This window comes from Diceros bicornis, chromosome 19 (genome assembly GCF_020826845.1).
Source record: "Diceros bicornis minor isolate mBicDic1 chromosome 19, mDicBic1.mat.cur, whole genome shotgun sequence".
Taxonomy (NCBI): Eukaryota; Metazoa; Chordata; class Mammalia; order Perissodactyla; family Rhinocerotidae; genus Diceros; species Diceros bicornis.
Window position 1 is genome coordinate 16,864,383 of NC_080758.1, and position 22,765 is coordinate 16,887,147.

General features: G+C 43.1%; 2 protein-coding genes across 2 annotated transcripts in view; both read left to right on the top strand.

Annotated features, from left to right (window-relative positions):
- Positions 1–3: 3 nt before the first annotated feature.
- On the top strand, positions 4–11,628 carry OSER1 (oxidative stress responsive serine rich 1). The gene is made up of 4 exons (XM_058562662.1): positions 4–132; positions 3,922–4,038; positions 7,060–7,173; positions 10,394–11,628. Exons 2-4 carry the CDS (start codon positions 3,962–3,964, stop codon positions 11,079–11,081), a joined length of 879 nt encoding a protein of 292 aa, XP_058418645.1. The 5' UTR covers positions 4–132; positions 3,922–3,961; the 3' UTR covers positions 11,082–11,628.
- Positions 11,629–17,868: 6,240 nt separating this feature from the next.
- Positions 17,869–22,765, top strand: part of JPH2 (junctophilin 2) — a 63,514-nt gene continuing 58,617 nt past the window's right edge. Inside the window, exon 1 of the mRNA XM_058562663.1 lies at positions 17,869–18,700. Within this exon, the coding sequence (XP_058418646.1) occupies positions 18,322–18,700 (379 nt within the window). The 5' untranslated portion in view covers positions 17,869–18,321. The remainder of the gene's footprint in view (positions 18,701–22,765) is intronic.

A 22,765-nucleotide genomic window follows, 5' to 3' on the forward strand; every position in this document is an offset into this window, starting at 1 on the left:
GCAGGCGCAGTGCGACTCCGGAGGCGCGGGCCGCCCCCTCCGCGGGTTTGGATCCGGGTCAGTCAGGCGCCGCGATCGGAGTGAGACGGTCTGAACTGCCGGGACTGGACCCCGGAGCGCCTCAGCTGTGAGGTGAGTGCCCTGGGGTGACGGGGAGGGGCCGCGGCGCCGCGTCTCGGCTTCTAGGCCCGGCCTGGCGGCGGGCGGCTTCCTCGGGGCCCGCCCGCCTCTCGTCGCGTCGTCGCCCGGCGCTGCCTGCCTGGGCCGGGCCTGCGCCTCTCGGCGCCCCCCGGCCGCCGCGGCCTGGCCCTGCCCGGGCCCCGCGCTCTCTCCCCTTCCCGCCTTCCTGTCCCCTCGCGGCCCCCGCGCCGGCCGCGCCCCCGCCCTCTCCTGCCCCGCCGTCGCTTCCCCTTTTCGCCCTCCTCGGCCGCCCTTTGCCCCTTCCTGCCCTTTCCCGCTCGTTTCTGAGCCCCCGTCTCGTGGTGCCTCTTCGGCTCCGCTCCCGCCTCCTCCCGCATCTATGGCGCCAACTCAAGCCTCTCGTTCTGCCCCCGGGAAGCATCCAGAAGGGGCAGTTTTCCGGCTGGAGACCCCCGGCGGGCAGAGCCCCACTCTCCGAGCCCCTCCGGGTTCTGCCCTTTCCCCCGATCTTGTTTAAGCACGGCCGATCCAGATTCTGGGTGAAAAGAATTAACTTCGCGTTCTGGCCTTGGCACCGAGAGTGTAGGGCTTGGGCAGTGGGTGTGTAGAGAGAGGTGTGAACGTGTTTTGTCCTTCGGGCCGAGTGTTTCGACCTAGTAGTCTTGTTTGCGTCTTCGAGAGTTGCCGGACAGGGCTTTCTTTCCCGGACTCCACGCTTCCTGGTGGGCTGGGAGAGTTCCTAAATCTTTAACATTGTGATGACGCGCGTACGCTCTCGTCCTTTAGTGATCGTTCTCAGGTCTTTCCAGAGTGCTGGAAATTTGGACCTAGGCTTGAGGTTCGGAGAGGTTTTGGTTAAAACTGCAAGATATAAATAAATACGATTGTGACACATGCTATTCGTTGAAAGTCAGAGAGAACCAGGAATTTACCCTTTTGGTGGAGGAACTTAGAAGAATTGTACTTGACATTTTTGAAAGGTTGGGGAAAATCCGAGGTAAAGTTAAATTGCCCGGTGTGATTTTGACTTAAAACAATACACAGTAACTTCTAATAGGTCTTTAAAATTTCGATCTTTTGGAGGATTCTTCAATTTCAAGAAGTTAGTGCAGTGAAAACGGCAAGAATGTCTCCCACAAATTTAATATTAGTGAAGAATGCAAACCAAGTTTCCTGGAGTTACTAGTAAAGCTCCTGATTTGAGTGAATGGGAAGCTGTGAATACAGAGGAACATAATAAGCTTTATGTAATTACAGACATGCTCTGATTTAGCTCTTAAGGTCATGCCTAAGACTCACCTTTGCTCTGGGTTAATATAACTGAGGGAAAATGTGAGTAATCAAAATACTGGAAGTCTGAAAATAATTTAGATGGAACCAAAATACTGGAAGTCTGAAAATAATTTAGACGGAACTTCATTCCCAAAGTTTTAGTCTGTAGCTGGTTTTTATTTTGATCTGTTTTGGTTTTTAAATGATAGATCAAAATAAAATTTTAGTGTGTCAACAAGAATGTTAACTAAATTCGTATTAACATCTAGAGGTCACCTGCAGTGCTATTAAGTTAGCACTATATAATTAAAAGTTATTAACTGGGTGCAAAGCTTCTTAGCACAGTGTTGGGGCAGGAATGAGATTCTAGTCCTTATAGGAATGGGGTTCGAAGTCCTGGTATGTGTCAGGTTCACCCTTATATCCCTAGCATCCAGGCTAGTGTTAAAGCATGTAGTAGGAATTCTGTAAATATATGTAGAAGGAATGAATTTCTGCCTATAGAATTCAGCAGTGTACATTTAGATGTGATGTATACTGATTTCCGTAGAGGCCCAAAGAGGGTTTATGTGGGGTCTGCAGGGTTGGGGAGACCGGCTCAGATGATTTAACTCTATAAGGGCCAATAGTCTGAGTGTTTCCCTGACTGGTCATAAAGTAATTGAGGAAAACTATAAGTCCAATTTTAATTTAGTTCTGCCAACAGGAAGAATTTGTTTACAATCTACGATAGCACCCTTTTAGATGCTGTAGAGTTTTAAGAACATTAGAATATGTGATCTTTGATCACCCCTCTCCCCAGGTATATAGGACATTATTGTGTATCTGGGGGAGGATTCTCCTCTAAATCCAGAAGGATTAGAGACCAGTGAAGTATGGAATTGATAATGCTTCCTCAAATTCTGTACTGCAAATTCTATAACCAGCAAAATATATGTGGGGCGTGTATTTAAATTTTTTGTCTTAAGAAGTTGAGGTGACAGCTATAGCTGAATTCTTTTGAGACTGTTTTCAGTGTTCCCCAGAGAGATCTGCCTAAAATCCCTTCTTTTACAGATAAATAAATAAATGAAAGGAATGGTCTTGATTCCTTGGTTCTGTATTCTGCCACTGGTACTACATGGTTACAGTGTGTCAAACATATTATGACACCCTGACCTTTGGAATATTAGAGGTCTCACAATAACATCAAACCTACCCCTGAGAAATGAGCAGATGTGGAATCAGAGGATTCAGGGGTCCACAGAGAGGCACTGCTCCCTCTGAGAGTGCCTAAGGGGGTAGGGGGGATGGGGGTGGGGTAGCAGTTTAGAAATACAGAAGAGATGAGGTGAATCCTTTGCTTCTGAGATTCCCCATCTTCTATTTTTTGTTCTACTTTTTTTCTTTCTGATTCCTTTTGATATGTTCATAGGTACTGATTTGGTAATTTTTTTGTTCGGTATTTGGTATTAACTAATTTTTTACCTTGAATGAAAAAATAATTGGGAAACTAGATTCACAGAATTTATTAATAGACTTCTCTTGTGTTTCTTGTTGCTTTGGTTGGTCCTCTTTCCCCTTTTATTTGTTTAAATATAAAAATCAGGGTGGAAGAAATGGAGAACTTGGGTTAAGCTAGTCGATTAAGTGGAGATCATTTAAAGGTGCATGTACAGAACAATAATTTCTGTTTTTTTCTTTGCTTCCTACATCTTGGGCTGCATCTACAGAACAATAGTTTCTATTTTTTTCTTTACTGCCTACATCTTTGGCTAAGTTTGTTCTTTTTATCTTTTTGAGTTGAAAGTATAGTTCATTTATTTTCTTTCTTGTGTAATAATTAAAGTATTCAAAGCTATTAAAAAACCAAATGAAAGTATCAACCTTTAGAGTGTAGAATAATCAGTAATCATTGAAACATGTTTGTAATCCTGCTTTAACAATGGGCACATCTTGAAATCTGAGTATGAATATTCATATGAAAATGAATATTGATATCTGGCTCAAGATTGCTTTAGAGAAATGCTATCATGTGTCTTGAAGTTAACTGGAATTTTTAGAGTTGGGCTAGACACATACTCAGTAGCATTTTAAAGAATCAGAGTGCTATAGGTTGAGCTTTTCCCTTTTATTTCTGATGCAAAGATCATTTTATCTGTAGGTTTCTAGACCTCTACAACTGGAGAGATTTTTTTCCCTTTGTTAAAAAGTATACTTAAAGACAGATTTCAGGTGATCTAGTTTCCAAAACTGTGTAATAGGATATTGGCATCAAGTATTTGGACAGTTTAAATTCTATCATAATAAATATACATTTTCTATATCATTTCATTTGTTTCCTCTTGAGAAATAAAACCTGCAGTTTCCTAATCATCTATACTGAACTTCCTTTTAGAAACAGAAATTTGCTTTTTTTTCCCCTCAACAAGCAGTAATAGTATCAGGAATAAAGATTTTAACAAGAGTTATACTTTTGAACCCACCTGTTTTCACTTTGCTGACTTTATTTTTATTTTCTTTTTTTAGTATTAACGGGAACATCCATAGTAGTGTAAAACCTTTCACAATGAAATCCGAAGCCAAGGATGGAGAGGAGGACAGTCTACAAACTGCTTTCAAGAAATTAAGAGTGGATGCATCAGGGTAATTAAATATGTAATATGTTATTTGAGAATTGTTTACTAGATTTAAATAGTCTTTTCCTCTGAAGAGCTCTTTCTCTTCTAAAATTTCTCATTATTGGTAGAAGATATAAATGTTAATAGTGTGACATTCTACCAAATTTTGCAGAGCATTATTTTACTTATAAAAGAAACTCTTCTGTTAAATTTTGGAAAGTAGCAGCTTATTTGTACTCCAAGATTGGGTGTTTTGGTTTTCCTTAACTTTGAGGAGGGTCCCCCCCCCTTTTTAATCAAACATTATTAATCAGTGTCCCATCAGAGATTTCCTCATACATCTCTAGGGAGTCAACAGTATTTTTCACTAAAAGTGAATTGGCTCAGTAGAAATCTATGCAGAGGTTGTCAGTTTCATGGGCTTTGATTGCTGACCCTATCGCTATGGAAACCTCTATTCATTAGGGTTCTGTCACAGAGATCAATAATCTTGGACCCTTTGGCCAAACTAATTAGAGCACCTGCAGACCAGCTGCTGTCTGAATGTTAATGTTTCACCCTTTGCAAAATGTTTTGTGCAGGACTCTTCTCATCCCCTTTCTTTGTCCCAGGCCAGAAGCAACCTCACATTTTTTATGGATATAAGAATATTTATTTTCATGAATGGAAACCAGACACTAGAAGCTCAGAGTACAACACTCCACAACAAGTAATAATAATAATCACTAAAACTTAACTCTCACTTAACTATTTCCTAGACACAGGCTTAAGTAGTCCATACATATTATTTAATCCTCACTACCAACTTAGAAGATAGATACTACTGTTATTCCAGTTTACGGATGAGCCAGAGATGAATTAAGTCACTTGCTAAAGGTCACATTGGTAGGAAGTGGTAGAGCCAGGGTTTGAATCCAGACAGTTTGTCGCTAGAACCTGTGCTCTTAACCATTCCTTTTTATGGTACCTTGAAGACAACATGAAGAAATGCATGCAGTACCTGGCACATAGTAAAAATTAAATAGCTGTTAGTTGTTGTTACAGCTGTTTGATTATTGCTAATGCTGTTTTGGTGTACTAAATGAGAAGATTTATACTAATTGATTTATACTAACTATACTAATTGTACAGTAGCTGTTACAGGCGCTCACTTTTGCTTCTATGATGTTTCAAGTAAGTATCTTCTTCTAATATGGTGGTCATCTTGCCATTAAAATTGATCAGTAGTTTATCAACCATTTTGGGAAATGGAAACACAACAGAGAAACAGTTTCCACTTGTGCTCATAGTGTATTCTTTTGTGATTTCTAGTATAGAAATAATTTTTTTTTAATCACGAAAATACCAGGAATGTATATACACACATACATATAAATCCCTTAGTATATAAATTTGTATAAGTAACTCTTGATATACAGACTCCTTTCCTGATATTTTAAGAAGTTGGAACATAAAATTTAAGTTATTTTGGTGCCCCTAAAAATTACTTGGAACATTAAAAAAACCTTTCAAAATATCTGTACAATACATAGTCAAATAATATATATTTGTAGCATGTGATCTGCTTTGAGTAAAATTATAGAAAGAGAACAAACAGTGGAGAACATTTGAGAAAACCAAATAAATGAGAGTAGCAGGAGTGAGTCATTACCGTGACTAAGCAGAATGAGACTTGCACAGTGTATCGTACATTTCTAGTTGTTTCATATTGTTGCTGATTTACAGATGGGACATCTGAGGTACTGACTCGTAAACTAACCAAGCCTTGCCAGGAATTTAGCATGATCCTGTTCAACAGGTTTTGATTCCTAATGGTATTTGTCTTATCAGGACAAATCTCTATATGTTTATTATAAAACAGTATAATCCTTTTTATCTGACTATAAAATAGTACATGCTTATTATAGAAGAATTCACAAAAACAAAAAAGGAAGTAAACATCAGAATTTACCATAACCACTGTTAATATCTAGACCATCTATCTGTATGCAACACCATATACTTTTTTTACATAGTTGAGATCATAATGTATGTATAGGTGTTTATTCATGCTGTTTCCTCTTCATATTATAAACATTCTCCTGTGTCATTAAAAGTTCTTCGTACACTTAATTTTTAATAAATTCCTAATATTCCATCATATAGATGTGCCATAATTTATATAATACAGTATTTTCTGTTACTGGACATTTAGTTTATTTCCAGTTACTTTTTATTTTAAATTATATTTCACTGAATATCTTTTTACTTTAGTAGATTATCTCTTTCTAAAGGACTTTTATCAATACCACAGCATGTGTGGTAGGAGCCCAGTGTGTGTGTATTGAAAAGATCTCAAAGGATTTCTACGAAAATGTTAATGTTGGTAATTTCTGGGTTGTGAGATTATAGGTGACTCTTTTTTTCTCTCTCTTAAATTTTTTCATCTTCTTTACCCCATGGGAACCCATATTACTTGTGTACTTTTATTTTTTTTGATCTCTTTCTGCAGTCACTTTTATTTATTTTTTTTATTGTGGTAACATTGGTTTATAACATTATATAAATACTTGTGTAATTTTAAACTGCAAAGATTTAACTCAGTAATATTTCAGGTTTATTAGTTATAAAAATTAGAATATTTTTCTAACACTTGTATAATATTTGAAAATGTATTCATTTTCAAGTTAGATTGAGTCTCCTAAAGTTTGTTCCTAACTTAGTTTCCACAGCTCTGATTTGCCCACATAAAATAAGTGGTCAGTGTTATTAGCATTCTCCCTGAACGTAAGGCCTGATCTGCCCCAGATAAACAGCCTAAAAGTCTATTTATATCCTGCTGCTGGTTATACTTAAGAATCATTCTTTGGCTTATGATTTTGCAACCGTGGCCTTTTAGGGATCCTCTGAATTTGGTTTCAGAGGAAAATTTACACTAAAAGCTGAGCAATTTTTGAGAAACTCAAAGTAGAAAGATTTATTAATACAGGTTGCATTTGGGTTGTTGAGAGCAGTAAGTTCTCCTTGCACAGTTTTCTGTAGCAGTAAACTTTGTTCTTGTCTTCAGGTCCATAGCATCTCTGCCTGTTGGAGAAGGTGCAGGTGTCAGAGCATCAGTCAGAACAGCAGCAGATGATACCAAACCTAAAACCACATGTGCATCAAAAGACAGTTGGCATGGGTAAGAGCTTCTTACTGCAGATGATTTTCATCTCAATACCTGAAAATATTATTGGATTTTCTTTCCTGAGTATCCAGAAAAGAGTATGTTATGATGTGGAACCCAAGACCCAAGGATTAGAGAAGACCCATTCTTCTTAATTGTGAATTTGCTGAGACTTGCTGTATGGCCTGGTTCATAGTCAATTTTTATAGATGTTCTCTGTGTGTTTGAGAAGAATGGGTCTTCTAATTATTCTTGAGTTCTATATATGTCCACTAAGGTAAGCTTTTAAATGTGTTATTTGAATCTTTTTTCAAATAATTTTTTGTCAGCTTGACCTTTAATAATTGAGAGGTATGTTGAAATCTGTCCCATTGTGGTGCATTTGTCTGTTGTCGTCTTCAGTTCTATATTTTTGCTTTATGTATTTTGAAGCTATCTTGTCAGGTTCATACAGCCTAGGTTCATGCCAGGTTAGAATGTTCTCTTCCTGGTGAATTGAGATTGTTATTGGGTAGTGACATTCTTAATCTCTCATGATGGCTTTTGTCTTTAAAGTCTCTTTTGTCTGGAATTAATATAGCTAATCCAGTTGTCTTTTAGTTAGTATTTGCCTAGTGTATTTTTTTCTGTTCTTTTATTTTCAGCCGTTCTGTCTTTCAAAATTTTAGGTGTGTCTCATAAATACATATGGCTTATTTCGTTTTGTTTTATTCAATCCAATCTTTTTTTAACTGCTGAGTTTAATGCGTTTACTTTATTTTGATTATTGATATGTTTAGACTTGTTTCTGCCATTTTATTTTATGCTATTTGTCCTACTTTTTTCTATGTTTTTTTTCCTCTTTTCTTCCCACCTTACCTTTCCTTCTCACCTTTTTAAAAATTGTTTGAAAGGAGTTTGTTTTTTCTGCTACCATTTTTCCTTCTACTGGCTTGGAAATTGTATACTTTGTTTCCATTCTTTTAGTAGTTAGCCTTGAAATTTTACTATACACACTACCAAGACAAAGGTTAATATTTTAATCCTCCTCCTTAGAACCCATTTACTCCGAGCTCTTGCGTTCCATAGTGTGGTTGCCCAATACTTTAGTTCTGTCACTTTTTTAATCTCACAAATTAGGTTTTATTCAACCTACTTAATCGTTGTTTACATAGACAGTATTTGTTTAGATTTATCTTATGTACAATTTCTTTGCTCTCACCATTCTTGCATCTCAGACCTTCCATATGTTGTCACTTGCTTCCTAAAGTACTTCCTTCAGAAGTTCCTTTAGTAAAAGTGTGTTATTAGTAAACAGGGCCTCTGTGTTATAAAATTCCACATAGAATAAATTTGAATAGTGTTCCCTGGAGTTTTATAACGTCATGTTCTATTGGTAGATACACTTTGCTTTGATTTATCTGAAAATGTCTTTATTTCATCCTTATTCTTAAAAGAGATACCTGATTTGATATACCTGAAATTATGGCTCTAGGTTGACACTTATTTTCTCTTAGCACTTCAAGGAATTATTCGTTGTCTTCTGGCTTCATTGTTGATGTTGAAAAGCCTCCTTTCAATCTGATTGTTGTTCTTTTGGGAATAATCTATCTAGTCTCTGGCTGCTTTTAAGTTGTTCCTGTTATTTTTGTATCTATAGTTTTGCTACAGTGTGTCTAGAGGTGGATTTCTTTTTATTTGTCCTGCTTCATGTGCTTCTTTTATCTGTAGATTCTCTTCTTTCAATTCAGAAAATTTCTCAACCATTATCTCTTTAAAAATCACTTGTTCTCCATTGTCTGTATTCTTTCTTTCAGAAACTCCAGACTTCTTATTCTGTTTTACATATCTCTTAACTTTTATATTTTTCCAAATCTCCAAGTCTCTGTGCTGCCTTCTAGGTCAGGGGTTGGCATACTTTTTTGGTAAAGGTCCAGATAGTAAATATTTTAGACTTTGGAAGCCAAGAGGTGAGACCGGAGCATATTCTGTAGGTACTTACATAAGTGAGAAAACTCCTGCCCCGCCCCGTTCACCTGATGTGCACCGTTGTGGCGGGTGGACACACTTCGTGTTCCGTTGCTGAGACACTCTCAGGATGAAACGACTAGCCTGGTGGGATGGGTGGGTAGAGGCAGTGCCAGGCTCAGTTTTACTCTCTGCCCCGGTGGAGCCCAGATTCCAGCATGTGCTTCTCTCCTCCAGAGCACCTGGCACAGGCCAGACTCTCACACTGAGATATACTACCTGTCAATGCCCTGAGATTGCCAACAGCAGAGCCCCAACATGTAGATGGTAGCCAGCGTGGGCCCCGGGCATGGTGTGACATGTCTGCTGGCCAGGAAGGCAGGCGCGGGGAGTGGAGAGGAGAACAGGGGAGAAGAGGGGACACCCCAGCCTCGTTTCCGTGGCTCCCAGTGCTAGCCCACAGGAGCAGTGTCCGTGGGCTGTACAAAAACAGATAGGGGGCCAGATTTGACCCACAGACTGCAATTTGCTGATCCCTCTTATAAATAATTCAGATTTATCTTTCAGTTCAGTATTTCTTTCCTTAGCTGTATGTATTCTGCTGTTTGCCCATTCATAGTTTAATTTCAGATATGAAGTTTTTATTTCTTCAAGTTCTGTTTGGTTCTGTTTTTAAATTTGCTTGGCAGTTTTTAGTCTTTTTCTTTCCTGAGTTCTTTTATTTATTTAAATATTTTATAAAAAGTTATGTAGTGTGTCTGATAATTCCCAATATCTAAAATCTGTTTTGTCAGCTGTTACCAGTGATAGAAATGAATCCTCAGTCTGCTGCTCTGTTTGGTAACCATGGCAGAGTGGCCCTTTGTAGCCTTCGCCTCACAGTGGTACTGAAGCTGCTGTCTTCAGGGCACAGCACAGCATTTACGTTTTACAGCATCAGTGTAAGTTGTCTGTGCAGAGTGCTTCCCTAGACCCATGGGCCAGAGGTTCCCAAGCCAAGGGTTGGCATAGGGCAGGTGTTCTACACCACATGTTTGGCCCAAGAAATGCAATTAAAAACTACCCTTTACCTCTTTTGTTTCTGTAGCTTGCTAATAAGGATATGTTGAAGCTTTTGAGACACAGAGACTTAGGCAGCTTGAAAATGGAGGCAGACACATCTTTTTTGGGGAAATTTATGACCTTAGACTCATAAACCTGAGAGGAGACAAATTTCCAGCTATCATAAAGAATCTGTTCAGGAGAGCTCTGTGTCCCAACATCTTTTTGTGCATTTTTTTCCTCTTAGGTCTACAAGGAAGTCTTCACGAGGAGCAGTGAGAACCCAGCGTCGTCGACGTTCTAAATCTCCTGTCCTTCATCCTCCAAAGTTTATACATTGCAGTACAATAGCTTCTTCTTCCAGCAGCCAGCTCAAGCACAAAAGCCAGACTGACTCCCCTGATGGCAGCAGTGGGCTGGGAATTTCAACCCCTAAAGAGTTCAATGCAGGAGAATGCTCTACTTCCCTCAATACTAATCACACAGGGGCAGTTGTTGAGCCTTTGAGAACTTCGGTTCCAAGGCTCCCATCAGAGAGGAAGAAGGAAGACTCCTCTGATGCTACACAAGTCTCCCAAGAAAGTCTCAAGGCCAATGATCTCTCTGACTTTCAATCCGTTTCCAAGCTACACCAGGGCAAGCCATGTGCATGCATAGGCAAGGAGTGCCAGTGTAAGAGATGGCATGATATGGAAGTGTATTCCTTTTCAGGGCTGCAGAATGTTCCTCCCTTGGCCCCAGAACGAAGACCCATGCTTGAGGACTACTCTCAGTCGCTTCACACCAGAACTCTGTCTGGCTCCCCCCGCTCCTGTTCTGAGCAAGCTCGAGTCTATGTGGATGATGTGACCATTGAGGACCTGTCGGGCTACATGGAATATTACTTGTATATTCCCAAGAAAATGTCTCACATGGCAGAAATGATGTACACCTGATAGCAAGAAGCTAATTAATATGCTTTAAGCCAATGAAGGGTTGTCGGAGAGATTGAGCTAATGGCAGACCTTGTGGCCACTTTGTGTGAGAAGACATCTCCTTCTGCTCACTGTGCTTGCAATAAAAACTTTTCTTGGCATCTCAGTTAATCTTCATTCTTTAAACTTATCCTGTGAGTTCTTAGATACCCACCAAGGCAAGCAGATCAAAGAAGTATCCCTCTCATTTAGAAATGTTCTTGGGGGATGAAGAAACCGTAACTACTTGACTGGTGGCTGTGGATATATGGTAAAAGCCTTTGTAAAACAGTGCGTTTTTCAGATCTGTTTAAGATTTGGTGGCCAAGGAGACTGAAATGTGGTTTTGTAACTGGACTGAACATTTGTCATGCTGTAGTTGCCAGCCCAGAATATTAGAAGTTATATGACTGATTTAAACCATCTCTGATTTAACGCAAGATTTATTGTGTCTTTAAAGGTTTCTTATGTGATTGTTAAGCCAGAGATCTAAGGTTTAGATTCAATATGAATAAACTAGCTGGCTTGCCCTGTGTTGTTTGAGAGAATCATTAACCATCACTAAATAAACCCCTGCTGGTGCTCTTCACACTGAAGCCTATCACATGAAGTCTCTCGTGTAAGAGGCAGCTTGGAGTGGGCTGCTTCAGCTGGAGGGAGGGGGTGTAATATTTGAAACTAATGTGCGTCTTCTCCATCTCTGGCATTTTAATACATATGGCATGTTTCAGTCGGTTGTATGTAGATCTCATGCCTCAGCGTCAACTGTTCTGGATGGATATTATCTCTTTGCACTGCCCTCCTATTCCAGCAACCCCAAAAGAATTTTATACATGCCATATCTTGTATTTCTGGTTGACCATCCCAAAATTCCCTCCAAAGTTTGGTAAAAAATCTATCCTCAGTTTCAGCTGGAGGATGAATCCTTATCATTTCCAGGTGGCTCCAAAGTGAATTTTACATATGCCACATAACTTTTATTTTAATTGAGACCATCCTAAGCATACCTATCAAATTTAGTGAAAATTTGTTCAGCCATTTTAACATCATGTTAACAGAAAGTCTGTCATACTTTTATTTAGGTTCCAAAGTAAGTTTTACTGTTTGCTAAAACATCCCACTGACTGTGGGGTTGATTGATGACAGTGGGGTCTGGGCTTCACAAATAGGTGATTTGTACTTGGGAGAGGTGGGAAGGGTATTTATTGGAAAAGCCCTGAACTTAAGTAGTGAGAGACCATTACTAGTTACTAGTTTAGTATGGATTTAGTAATATCTGGAGCCTGTGGTTTGAGAAAGGGAGCAAAATGCCTTGCCATCATGGCACTAGAAACTGAGGGGTTTCTCAATGCTAACAGAAGGTGCACTGAAACTTCCTGGTATTGAGATTCTTACACTTAGAAATTGAGGATCGCAAAGAGCTTTTGTTTATGTGGGTTTTATTTATTGATATTTACCATATTAGAAAGTAAAACTAAAAAAATTATAAAAATATGTATTCATTTAAAAATAATGAATCCATAAATCCATTTAGGTTAATATAAGTAACATTTTTAATTGGAAAATAACTTTTTCAAAACAAAAAATATTTAAAAGAGTGGCTTTGTTTTACATTTTTGCAAATCTCTTTAATGTTTGGCTTAATAGAAGACAGCTAGATTCTCATACTTGCTACTGCATTCAGTCTCTTGTGACATCACAGGTCATGTGACCTCTGGAAAACCACACTTGTGAGAATGAGCATGAGAAAGGCAAATAATATGTCAATATCATGAAAATAGTTTTGACCTCACAGATCCCCTGAAAGGGGATTCCCAGACCACGCTTTGAGAACCACTAATCTAGGCCATTAGAGCCAGTTTTAAAGGTACCTACCACCCCACGCTCACCTCCACAGCTAGTGTTTTGCTTCACCTTTTTTAGTAGAGAGTAGTGGAGCAAATTGGCCTTAACATGTTACTTGAATTAAGATGGTTCCTAAGTCTCTAAGTCCTTTTTAGTTTGCTTTTCAAACCAGTGGTCTGGTTATTAACTCTGTATATTTACGGAACAGTCACCAGAGGGTAAAGAATGATGCACATTCCCTTCATACAAAGTTGTTATGAGGAGGGGTGTCAGGATTGAAAAGGACAAAGTTCCAATGGCCCAGTAACCTATTGAAGAAATCCAGACTTGAGTGAGAGCTTAGGCAGTCCAGATTTGTGGGAACAAGTTGTAAATATTTACACCTCAGTCAAAATCTTCCTCAAAACATGAATCTTGAAGCTAAGAATTACTCTGCTCAGGCCCAGTTGGGCCAACTTTGATATGTGTCCCTCATCGGAACATTTGACCTTTTGTGAGTGTGACTTATTGAACCATCTTTCTCTGATGCATCCTGGAAAATGGATTCAGACTGAATTGAGGAATTTTTACTCTGATGTTTTGAAAAGTAGCATCTGGACATGTGCCTTTATTTAATAACTATTCACTGAACATTCCTTCGTTTATTCAACAAATATTTATGGAGTGCCTACACCACCAGGCACACTATCCTGGGTGCTGGGAATAGAACAGCCAGAGAACAACACCCTTCTCCTGGGCGGAGAAAGTGCTACAGAGAGAGAAGGATTAGGAGACAGTGAGGGCTGGGGGAGGGGTTGCTGTTTATTTGGAGCAGAGAAGCTTCTGTGATAAGGTGACACTTGAGCAGAGACCTGAAGAAAGTGAGGGAGTGAGCCAGGTGCCTATTTGGGGGAAGAGCATTCCTGGCAGAAGGACTAGCAAGGACATCTGTGGCTTGAAGCAAGTGAGGTCACAGAAGCATGGGCAGGGGCAGATCATGGAGGGCCTCGTAGGCCATTTTAAAGGCTTTGACTCCCGAGGAGATAGGGAGCCATTTGGGGGGTTTGGAGGAGAAGGAGGGACGTGATATCAGACTTGCCTTTTAGAAAGAGCACTGGTTGCTCTGTGTAGACTAAGGGGAGCAGAGCAGTTAGGAGGCGACTGCAGTAAATCAGGCAATGGTTTTAGTGGCTAGGACACTTGGCAAGAGAAAAGATATATTCTGGAATTATTTTGAAGGTAGAAGTGAAGGGATTTGCTGATGGATATAGGGTGTGAGAGAAAGATTGGAATTGAGGATGATTCCACAGGTTTTAATAAACTAGAAGTTGGCTGCAGGAGCAGATTTGGGAGGAGAAATTGGGAATTTGGTTTTGATCTTTTTGTGTCTAAGATGCTTATGAGAAATCATCATGTAGAGATGTTGAGTTGGTGGTTGGACATATGACTGATGATCAGGAGAGAGGTACAGGCTGGAGATCCAAATTTAGGGACCATCAGTATATGGATGTTATTTAAAGCTATGAGACCAAAGAAGATCACCTCAGAAGTGAATGTGGGTAAAGAATTGGTTAGAGGACCAAGCTCTGGGACATTCCCAAGGTATAGACGTCAGGGGAATGAGGAGGAACCAGCAAAGGACTGAGTAGGAGCAGCCAGAAACAGAAGCAAGAGAGGAGTCCTAGAAATCAAGTGAAAAAGCATTTCAAGATGGGAGTTATCAGCTGCCAAATACCGCGGAGAAGGAAAGATTAGGAGCACCCACTATGTGCAAGCCCCAGGCATACAAAGACCAGAGTGCCAGGCAGATAGTAGGTGTTCATGCATTTTTTGGAATGAAGACAATCCTTGTTTCAAACAACTCAGAGTTTGGGGGAGGAGCCAGTGTGTGGGAAGGCACCTGACCCAGCCAGGAAACTCATCTGGGGAAGTGAGGCTTCTTCAGCTGAGTCTTCAACGGCTGAGGAGAACTCAAGTGGATTTCTGTGCACAGTCCTCTCTGCTCTGGATTTTCAGTTCCCTCCCCTCCAGGCTCCCTAAGACACAGCCACCCCTGAGAAGTTGAGAAGGAAACAGAGGCAGCAAGTGACTGCTCCCTCCAACCACAGAACAGAACCAAGGAGCAAGAAAAGACCCGGAAAAAAGAGAATACGATAGCTACCTTTAAAAACAGTTTAAAATTCATTCCAGGTTTGGTAAATTCCATTCAGTCTGCAGAACTTGGTATTCCAAAGGAAAATCTGTTGTCATGCACATATGGCCACAAGAGGTCTCCCTTTCCCTGAATGGCACAGGTTTAAAGGGCGGGGCAAAACGGTGAGGGCTGGTCAAAAAGCTTGATGCTGGTCAGGTAAGGCAGGCCCAAATTTGGCAAAGAATTTACTTACACTTTTAAGAAATTAAAGCGTCCCTTTACCAATAACATAGTTTATCAGTTTAAAAAATGAAAAACCACAAGGTAATGTTGAGTAAACACGGATTGCGAACAGTAAGGAGAGCTTTGATGTCAAGGACCTAATAGGGGTGATTCTTCCCTCTTTGGTGACTATTTTATTAAGCATGGTAGTTTGAAAATCAACTTATTATGTGAGAATAATATTAATAATAGCTAACATTTATTAGGTGTTTAGTGCATTCTAAGCCTTTTTACAGTATTAACTCACATAATCCTTACTCAGTCGTATAAGGTAGATACTGTTATCCCTAATACTAATAATCCTTTGAGATAGGTACCTTCCCAGATGAAGAATTTGTGGCTTAGAGAAATTAATGATTGGTCCAAGGTCACACAGCTTGTGGGGGGCAGAACTGGGATTTGAACACACATCTGACTCCACAACTATCTACCCTACCCAGCCTATGGTAAATAAATGGATTCATGAATATATAAATATTATTCAGAAATAGTTTCTTAATTTGAAAACATACAGTGGTTCTTAACCAGGAATGAGCGTCAGGTTCATCTGAGGAGCTTTCAAAAAAATGCAACGGTCCAAGCCTTCTCCCAGGACAATCTAATTCAGGAGGTTGGGGGTTGGGTGGGGGGTCTGGAATCTGTTTATGTTTTTAAGTTCTACAGGTGATTCCTAAGTGTACCCACCCTTGGTAGGGAACCACCGTAGGGAGCTGCACAGTGGCTACATTTCTGTAGGCAGAACAGCTCACGAGGACACAGCAGCCAGCCAGCCTTAGAACAGGATTATGGTCATTCACCGGGCATTTAACTACAAAGGGTTTTGAACTCGGGCAACTCAAACTCCTCTAGCTTCCAGTTTGAGATGCTCTTTCCTCTCCCCTTGAGAGCAGAGCTGGAAAGAAACGTGTGATTCTCCAAAGGCCTCGGTGAGAAGTGGCAAAAGCAGAACTCTCTGGGGGCAGCAGTGTGGTGTTCTTAGAAGTGAATTGTGCAAGCAGGCTGCCAGTCAACCTGGCTGGTGGTGAGTCAAAACCCAGAGGATACAGTCTTTATCCACTGCTCTTTGCTGCCTGTCAGATTGGCACACAGCCAGTGATCGTGAGCTCAGAGGTAGGTGTTTCCACTTGGGGTGAAAGGTGAACACAGAAGGGGCTCTTCAAGGCAGGGGGCCATGAATGACAGAGGAACCAAGTCGTAAGGGCTGGGAATCAGCTGGGATGAAGGGAGAGAACATTTTCTATCCATTTCTGAAATAAGAACAAATCTTCTGCAGAGACTTAAGTCATCACGGGATTTGGAGTATGTCAGATAAATCTGAAGTCAGACAATAGTCTAATGTTCTCAAGTGCCTTTTTCTAGTGATTTCTATCCTCCCCCTCCCCATCTCTCTCTCTCACATACCTAGCTTCCTGTTCTCAGTGGCTCCTACCTTTCCCAGAATCACCCTCTGCTCCTGTTAACCCTGGGCTCAGTTGGGATTTCCAGGCATTAGCCTTGGCCACAGCTTCACGTCAAAAAGATTTATTTGTCCCTTCTCTGGAGCTTGGTGGGAACCTGAGTGCTGAGCGTCCACCCAGGCCCTTCGCTCCTGACCCTGCCACAAGAGCTTCCTGAAGTCTGGCCTCGCAGGCTCTTAGGACACGAGAGCAAAAGAGAGCTTGGCAAGGGAATATTTTTAAAAAATCACGATCCTTGACTATTTCTGAGACGACCTCATTCCAAGACAGCAGGCAACCCTGTGTCTCAGAGATAGAGGAGGACGGGCTCCTCGCCCTTCAGAGGAGACAGAAAGGGAGCAAACGCTGCCTTTTGCACGGGGCTCTTCCCAGGGCTGGGGGCGGCGGGTGGGAATCTGGGGTTGTGCCTGACTGCTGGACTCCAATTTGCTCTGTCTTCCAGACTCTGTTTCCAGATCCTCACCTCTCTTCCTGAGTTCCCTCCTCTGCTTTCAAACGCCTGTGTGAAACCATGCCCCGTTCCTTTCTCTTTAGGTCACCAGATTCCTTTATGGGGTTGGCAGTGTGCTCTACCCCAGGTCCTGTTGTGGCATGTGAGTGGCGGCAGGGCTGAGACTTGCCAACCTGTACGCTCTGGGGGATTTTAAGTTCCAGGACTGGGTGTTCCGCTGATCTTCCTTTCCCTCCCCTCCCCGATTCCTCTGTCCCTTCCTTCCTGCAGACTCCGGGGACCATGAAGGTGGAAGGGAGCTCTTACCCAGTGGGAGAAGAACCACCAAATTGCCTCAGCTGCTGACACTTAGTCCTCAGGGTCCCCTCCTCATCCCACCAGCCGCTCCCCGGGTCTGAAGCGCCAGCCCAATTTGAAGCACCCCTCCCACTTTGAAGGAGGCTGGGCTGGCCGGGGGGTTATTTTGGGAGCAGCTTCTGAGATCCAATGGCCTTGTTAGGGCAACACTGACCTTTCCATCCCAGGAGGAGGGCAGGACTGGAGAGGGGGCGGGGCGGCAGCCGGGAGATCGACAGCCCTGCACACCCACCGGGGTGCAGGAGAAGGGGGCCAGCGGGCTGCGGGAATTCAGCCTCGGGTTGGGGGCTGTCACCGAGGGGAACTTCCCCTCTTTGAAACGGACTGGGGACCCTTCTACCCCACCCCTTTCACTGTGCTTCTTAAAGGGATCACACTGTTTTTCCTTTGACTCCATGGAAGCCAGACTTGGGACGCTCTGTGGAGACTTTGAATCTTTCCCTCCCGCGTCCTCCCCAGCTGGCAGCCCTCCTCTGGCTGGTTGAGTGGGGGCCTCCCAGGCATGGCACTGACCAGCCGACCCAGTGCTGACTTGGCTCCTGGGCTGCTTCGGCCTCTGCGGGCATCTTGCTCTCCCCCTCCTGGCGCTCTGTGGCGGTGGTGAGTCGGGGGGCCCAGCCCTGAGCCCGGAGTGTGCTGGGAGAGTGTCGCCGGCACCCCCCTTTGCCCTCTCCCCCCAAGCTGGAGGACAGTGAGGTTCTCAGGGACTATGATGAGATGAGTGGGGGCCGCTTTGACTTTGACGATGGCGGGGCGTACTGCGGGGGCTGGGAGGGGGGAAAGGCCCACGGACACGGCCTGTGCACGGGCCCCAAGGGCCAGGGCGAATACGCGGGCTCCTGGAACTTTGGCTTTGAAGTGGCGGGCGTCTACACCTGGCCCAGCGGAAACACCTTCGAGGGATACTGGAGCCATGGCAAACGGCATGGGCTGGGCATAGAGACCAAGGGACGCTGGCTCTACAAGGGCGAGTGGACCCACGGCTTCAAGGGGCGGTACGGAACCCGGCAGAGCAGCAGCAGTGGTGCCAAGTATGAGGGCACTTGGAACAACGGTCTGCAGGATGGCTACGGCACGGAGACCTATGCGGATGGAGGTGAGCCCAGCCTGGGGCCTGCGGAGCTGGGGCAGGGGCCAGATGGGGTGAGGAACACTGGTGGAGGATGGGAAGAGCAAGGGGCAGTGTGGCACAGAATCAGAGGGGCCAGGATGTTATTTGCTGTGTGGCATCAGGCAAGCTGCTCTACCTCTCTCAGCATCCATTTCCTTGTTAGTAAAGGTGGGGCCAATAACGGGGGATATTGAGAGGATTGGCAGGAGTGCTTAGTACAAGGCCTGCCATATAAATACACACTCAACACATACTCAGTAAGATGTAACTGCTACTCTTTGCATGTTAGGTATACAAACCGCTGTGGAATATACTCTTGCTTGTGCTCTACAAGAAAAAATTATGAAGTGTTCATTCATTCATCCATCTACCCACCCACCCATCAACTCATCCACCCATCCACCCGTCCATCCATCCATGCACCCACTCATCCATCCATTGTCCATCCGCCCACCTACCCACTGCCTTATCCACCCCTCCATCCATCCATCCATCCACTCACCCACTCATCCATCCATCATCCGTGTCCATCCATCCACCCAGTGACTCATCAACCCACCCATCCATCCATCTATCTATTCACCCACCCACTCATCTGTCCACCCATCCATGCATCTTTTTGTTCAGTGCATATTGCTGTAGTACCTCCTATTTGCCAGGCATTGTAAAAGGGTTGGATATAAAGGGGAGTAAGACACAGCCCATGGCTTCAAAGATAGGCATATAGACAACCAACCACACACAAGTATATAGAGAGTGCTGTGGCACAAAAGGACAGTTAGATGTGAGGAGACCAGGGAATGCTTTAGGAGAGGTGACATCTGAGCTGGAGCTTGATGGGAAAATCTCATTAGTGAGGGTGAGAGTGGGGCAGAGAGGAAGGAGTAAAAAGCCCAGAAGCATGAGAGTACTCAGTGGGTTAAGGATGTGGAAAGGGATTTTCCGTGGCAAAATAGCCCTGGGAAGTAGCAGATACCATCACCTCCTCCACTGGGTGTAACTTTGGACATATTGCTTCTCTGGGTCTCAGTTTCCTTATCCATCAAATGGGGTGTTTTATAATAGCAAGACTGCTTCAAGTGTGGTCAGTGGACAGGCAGCATCACCTGTCTGCCAGTTAGAAATGCAAATTCAGGGGGCCCACTGAGACCTTCTGAATCATTCTGATTCCCATTCTCTGAGGGTAGGCCCAGATATCTGTTTGAACAAGCTCATCTCGCAATTTTTTTATTTTTTTTATTGTTTACACGTTCAAGTTGAAGCAGTATTGCTTTAAATCAGGGGCTTGCCAACTATAGATAGTGGGCCACACCGGCCTGCTGCCTGTTTTTGTACAGTTTGCGCACAGAGAGTGGTTTTACATTTTGAAACGTTTGAAAAGAAGAAAAACAAAAGAAAAACACTATCTTGTGACAAGTGAAAATTATATGAAAGTCCCTACATAACATCCTCAATTTTGCCTCTTGGCCCACAAAGCCTAAAATATTTACTATTCGACTCTTTATAGGAAAAGTTTGCCGGCTCCTGCTTTAAATGTTCATTCAAGTTCCTTCCAGCTCAGGATAATTCTGTGAAATCTCCCTCACGTGCTCCATGGGGAAGAGGAGCTGACACAGATAACTCAAAACTATGGCTAATTGAAAAAATGTATTTGGTATCAGAAGGCATTTGTAGTATATTTGTCAGTAGTCTCTCTTCTTTATGGCGGAGGGCAGGAAGTGGGCAGACTGGGAGTGGGCTGGGGGTAGGGCAGGAAGGAGCATAGCCAGCCCAGGGTGGAAGGTTTGCTCAAGCTGAGGCCTTTGGGCAGACAGAGAGTGGCCTCGGGTGCAGGATGGGCTCCTGAGGATGTCTGGCGAGGGCCCCTCCTTGAATGTGTCTGGATGTTAACAAAGTTGTCCCTAGAATTTCTGTGGGCCCAATGGCGGCTACAAAGCACTGGCTGGAATTGGACAGAGCTGAGGAGAAATTCTGGCTCCACACTTCCTAATTCGGTGACCTTGAGCCGTTTGCTGAACCTCTGCAATTCAGTGCCGTTCAATTCACCAGATGTGTGTCGCCGACACTGCTTCCAGCACTGGGGACAAGCAGAGAGCAAACCTCAGTTTCTCTGGCTATAAAATGGAGATGATCCTTGAGTGGCAGGCGTCAATTACCTAAGCAAAGTGGTGCACAGTACGCATGTGCTGAATATTCCCTCATTTCCCTCTTCCCTCTATCCAAACCAAGGTGTTTGTGTGTGAGGGCCTGGACGTGAGTCACAGGGACACACATTTCTGGGAAACTATGGACTGATCTCCCAATATGTCTAAAAGAGGAGAAACCCATTCATTCATTCATACATTCATGCGACCAACATTATGGAGCATCAATTGTATGTCAGGCACCATCCCACAGCAAGTTCCAGGGGCCGGGGCAGTGAGCAAGCAAATTCCTCAGGGAGCTCCCTGTCTAGTGAAGAAGACAGAAATAAACTGAAAAACAAACATGTATGTAATTTCCAGAAGTTACTAGTGTTATGGAAAAAACAGCAGAGAAGGAAGAGGGTGATATTTTTGGATATAGGGGTCTGAGAAGCAGGATGGCGAGGACTAGAGAGGGAGTCAAGACTTCCAGGCAGAGGGGATGGTGATTGCAAAGGCCCTGGGGCAGGACTGGGCTTGGCATGTTTGAGGAACAGCAAGCCCATTGGGGTGGCAGGCACAGAGTGAATGAGGGGAACAGGCAGGGGTTGATGTTGGAGCTGTGGGCCTGGGCCAGGTCACATAGGCTTTGCAGGACCCTGGGTTTCATTCTAGGTGTGTCCAGGAGCTCCTCAGGCCAGGAGACCGGAAGACCTGCTCCTCTGATTTGTCAGAGGCCCAGACTCTTCTCCCAAATGAGACAGCCCCACATCCAGAGGCCTGGAAACCTCACAGATCCTCTCTCTAAAGCCACACACGAGGTGCAACTCTCCAAAATTAGACGTGGCCACTGCTTCGGAAAATCTCTTTAATCAACCTGTCATCAGTTCCCTGAGGGTTTGTTAAGGACCTGCCCTTTGCCCCATCCTGGGTAGTGCTGAGGGGCATGTGGACAAATGAGATCCTGGGATTAGGAGTGGCTGGGAGTCGGAGCCCTGCATTATTACTCTGGCCTTACCATATTATTTAATCTCTTGGAGCCTTAGTTTCCTCATCAATAAAAGGGACTTATATTAATCTCTCATAAGATTTCTCATGGGATAAAGGGGTACTCGATAAATGGTACTTGCTATTATTACTATTAACTATCATTAATTCATTCAATAAATATTTATTGAGTGATTATTATGAAGCCAGCAGTATACTGTGCTGGGGGAGGGGTGTAGAAATGAACAGAATGGAGAAGGTCCCTGCCTTCCAGAGAATTTAACAGGAAATTGTACTACAGTGTGTTGGGTGCTAGGCAGGGGTGTACTGGGGACAAAGCGAGCAAGAGGCAGGCAGCTAACCAGACTTAGGCATAAGGGGAGGCTTCCTGGAGTAGGCGGCAAGCTGGGCTCTGAAGTTCGGAGTGAGCCAGATAACAGGGGTGGAGGACGGGTGCTCCAGGTCGAGAGGACAGAGTACACAAAAGCCAGGATACCACAATTGGCCGCCCAGCCAGGAGGTCAAGCTGAAACCTGCATCTTATCTCCAGTTTTGGGAAGTATTGGTCCCAGGCACAATACATCCCATTTCCTCCACTCCCCACGTGACCTCGTAGTCAAATGTTGCAGGTGACTGTCTGATCTAAACCAAAGAAAACAGCAGTTTTCCAGACTGGAGGCGTCGCCCATTAATAAGTGGTGAAATCAATTTAGTGGGTCATGACCTGCATTTTTTTAAGTGAAAAAATAGAATAGAACAGAACAGAACAGAGCAGAATACAATAGAATAGAAAACATCAGAGTGTTTCACGGAAAATAAGGTAAAGTATTGTTTCCTGAAACATTTGTTCAGTTGGAGATATATGTAGATATGTATACATATAGTGTGTGTGTATAAAAGTGTTTGTGTATAAAAGTGTTTGTGTTTATGTGTGTGTTAT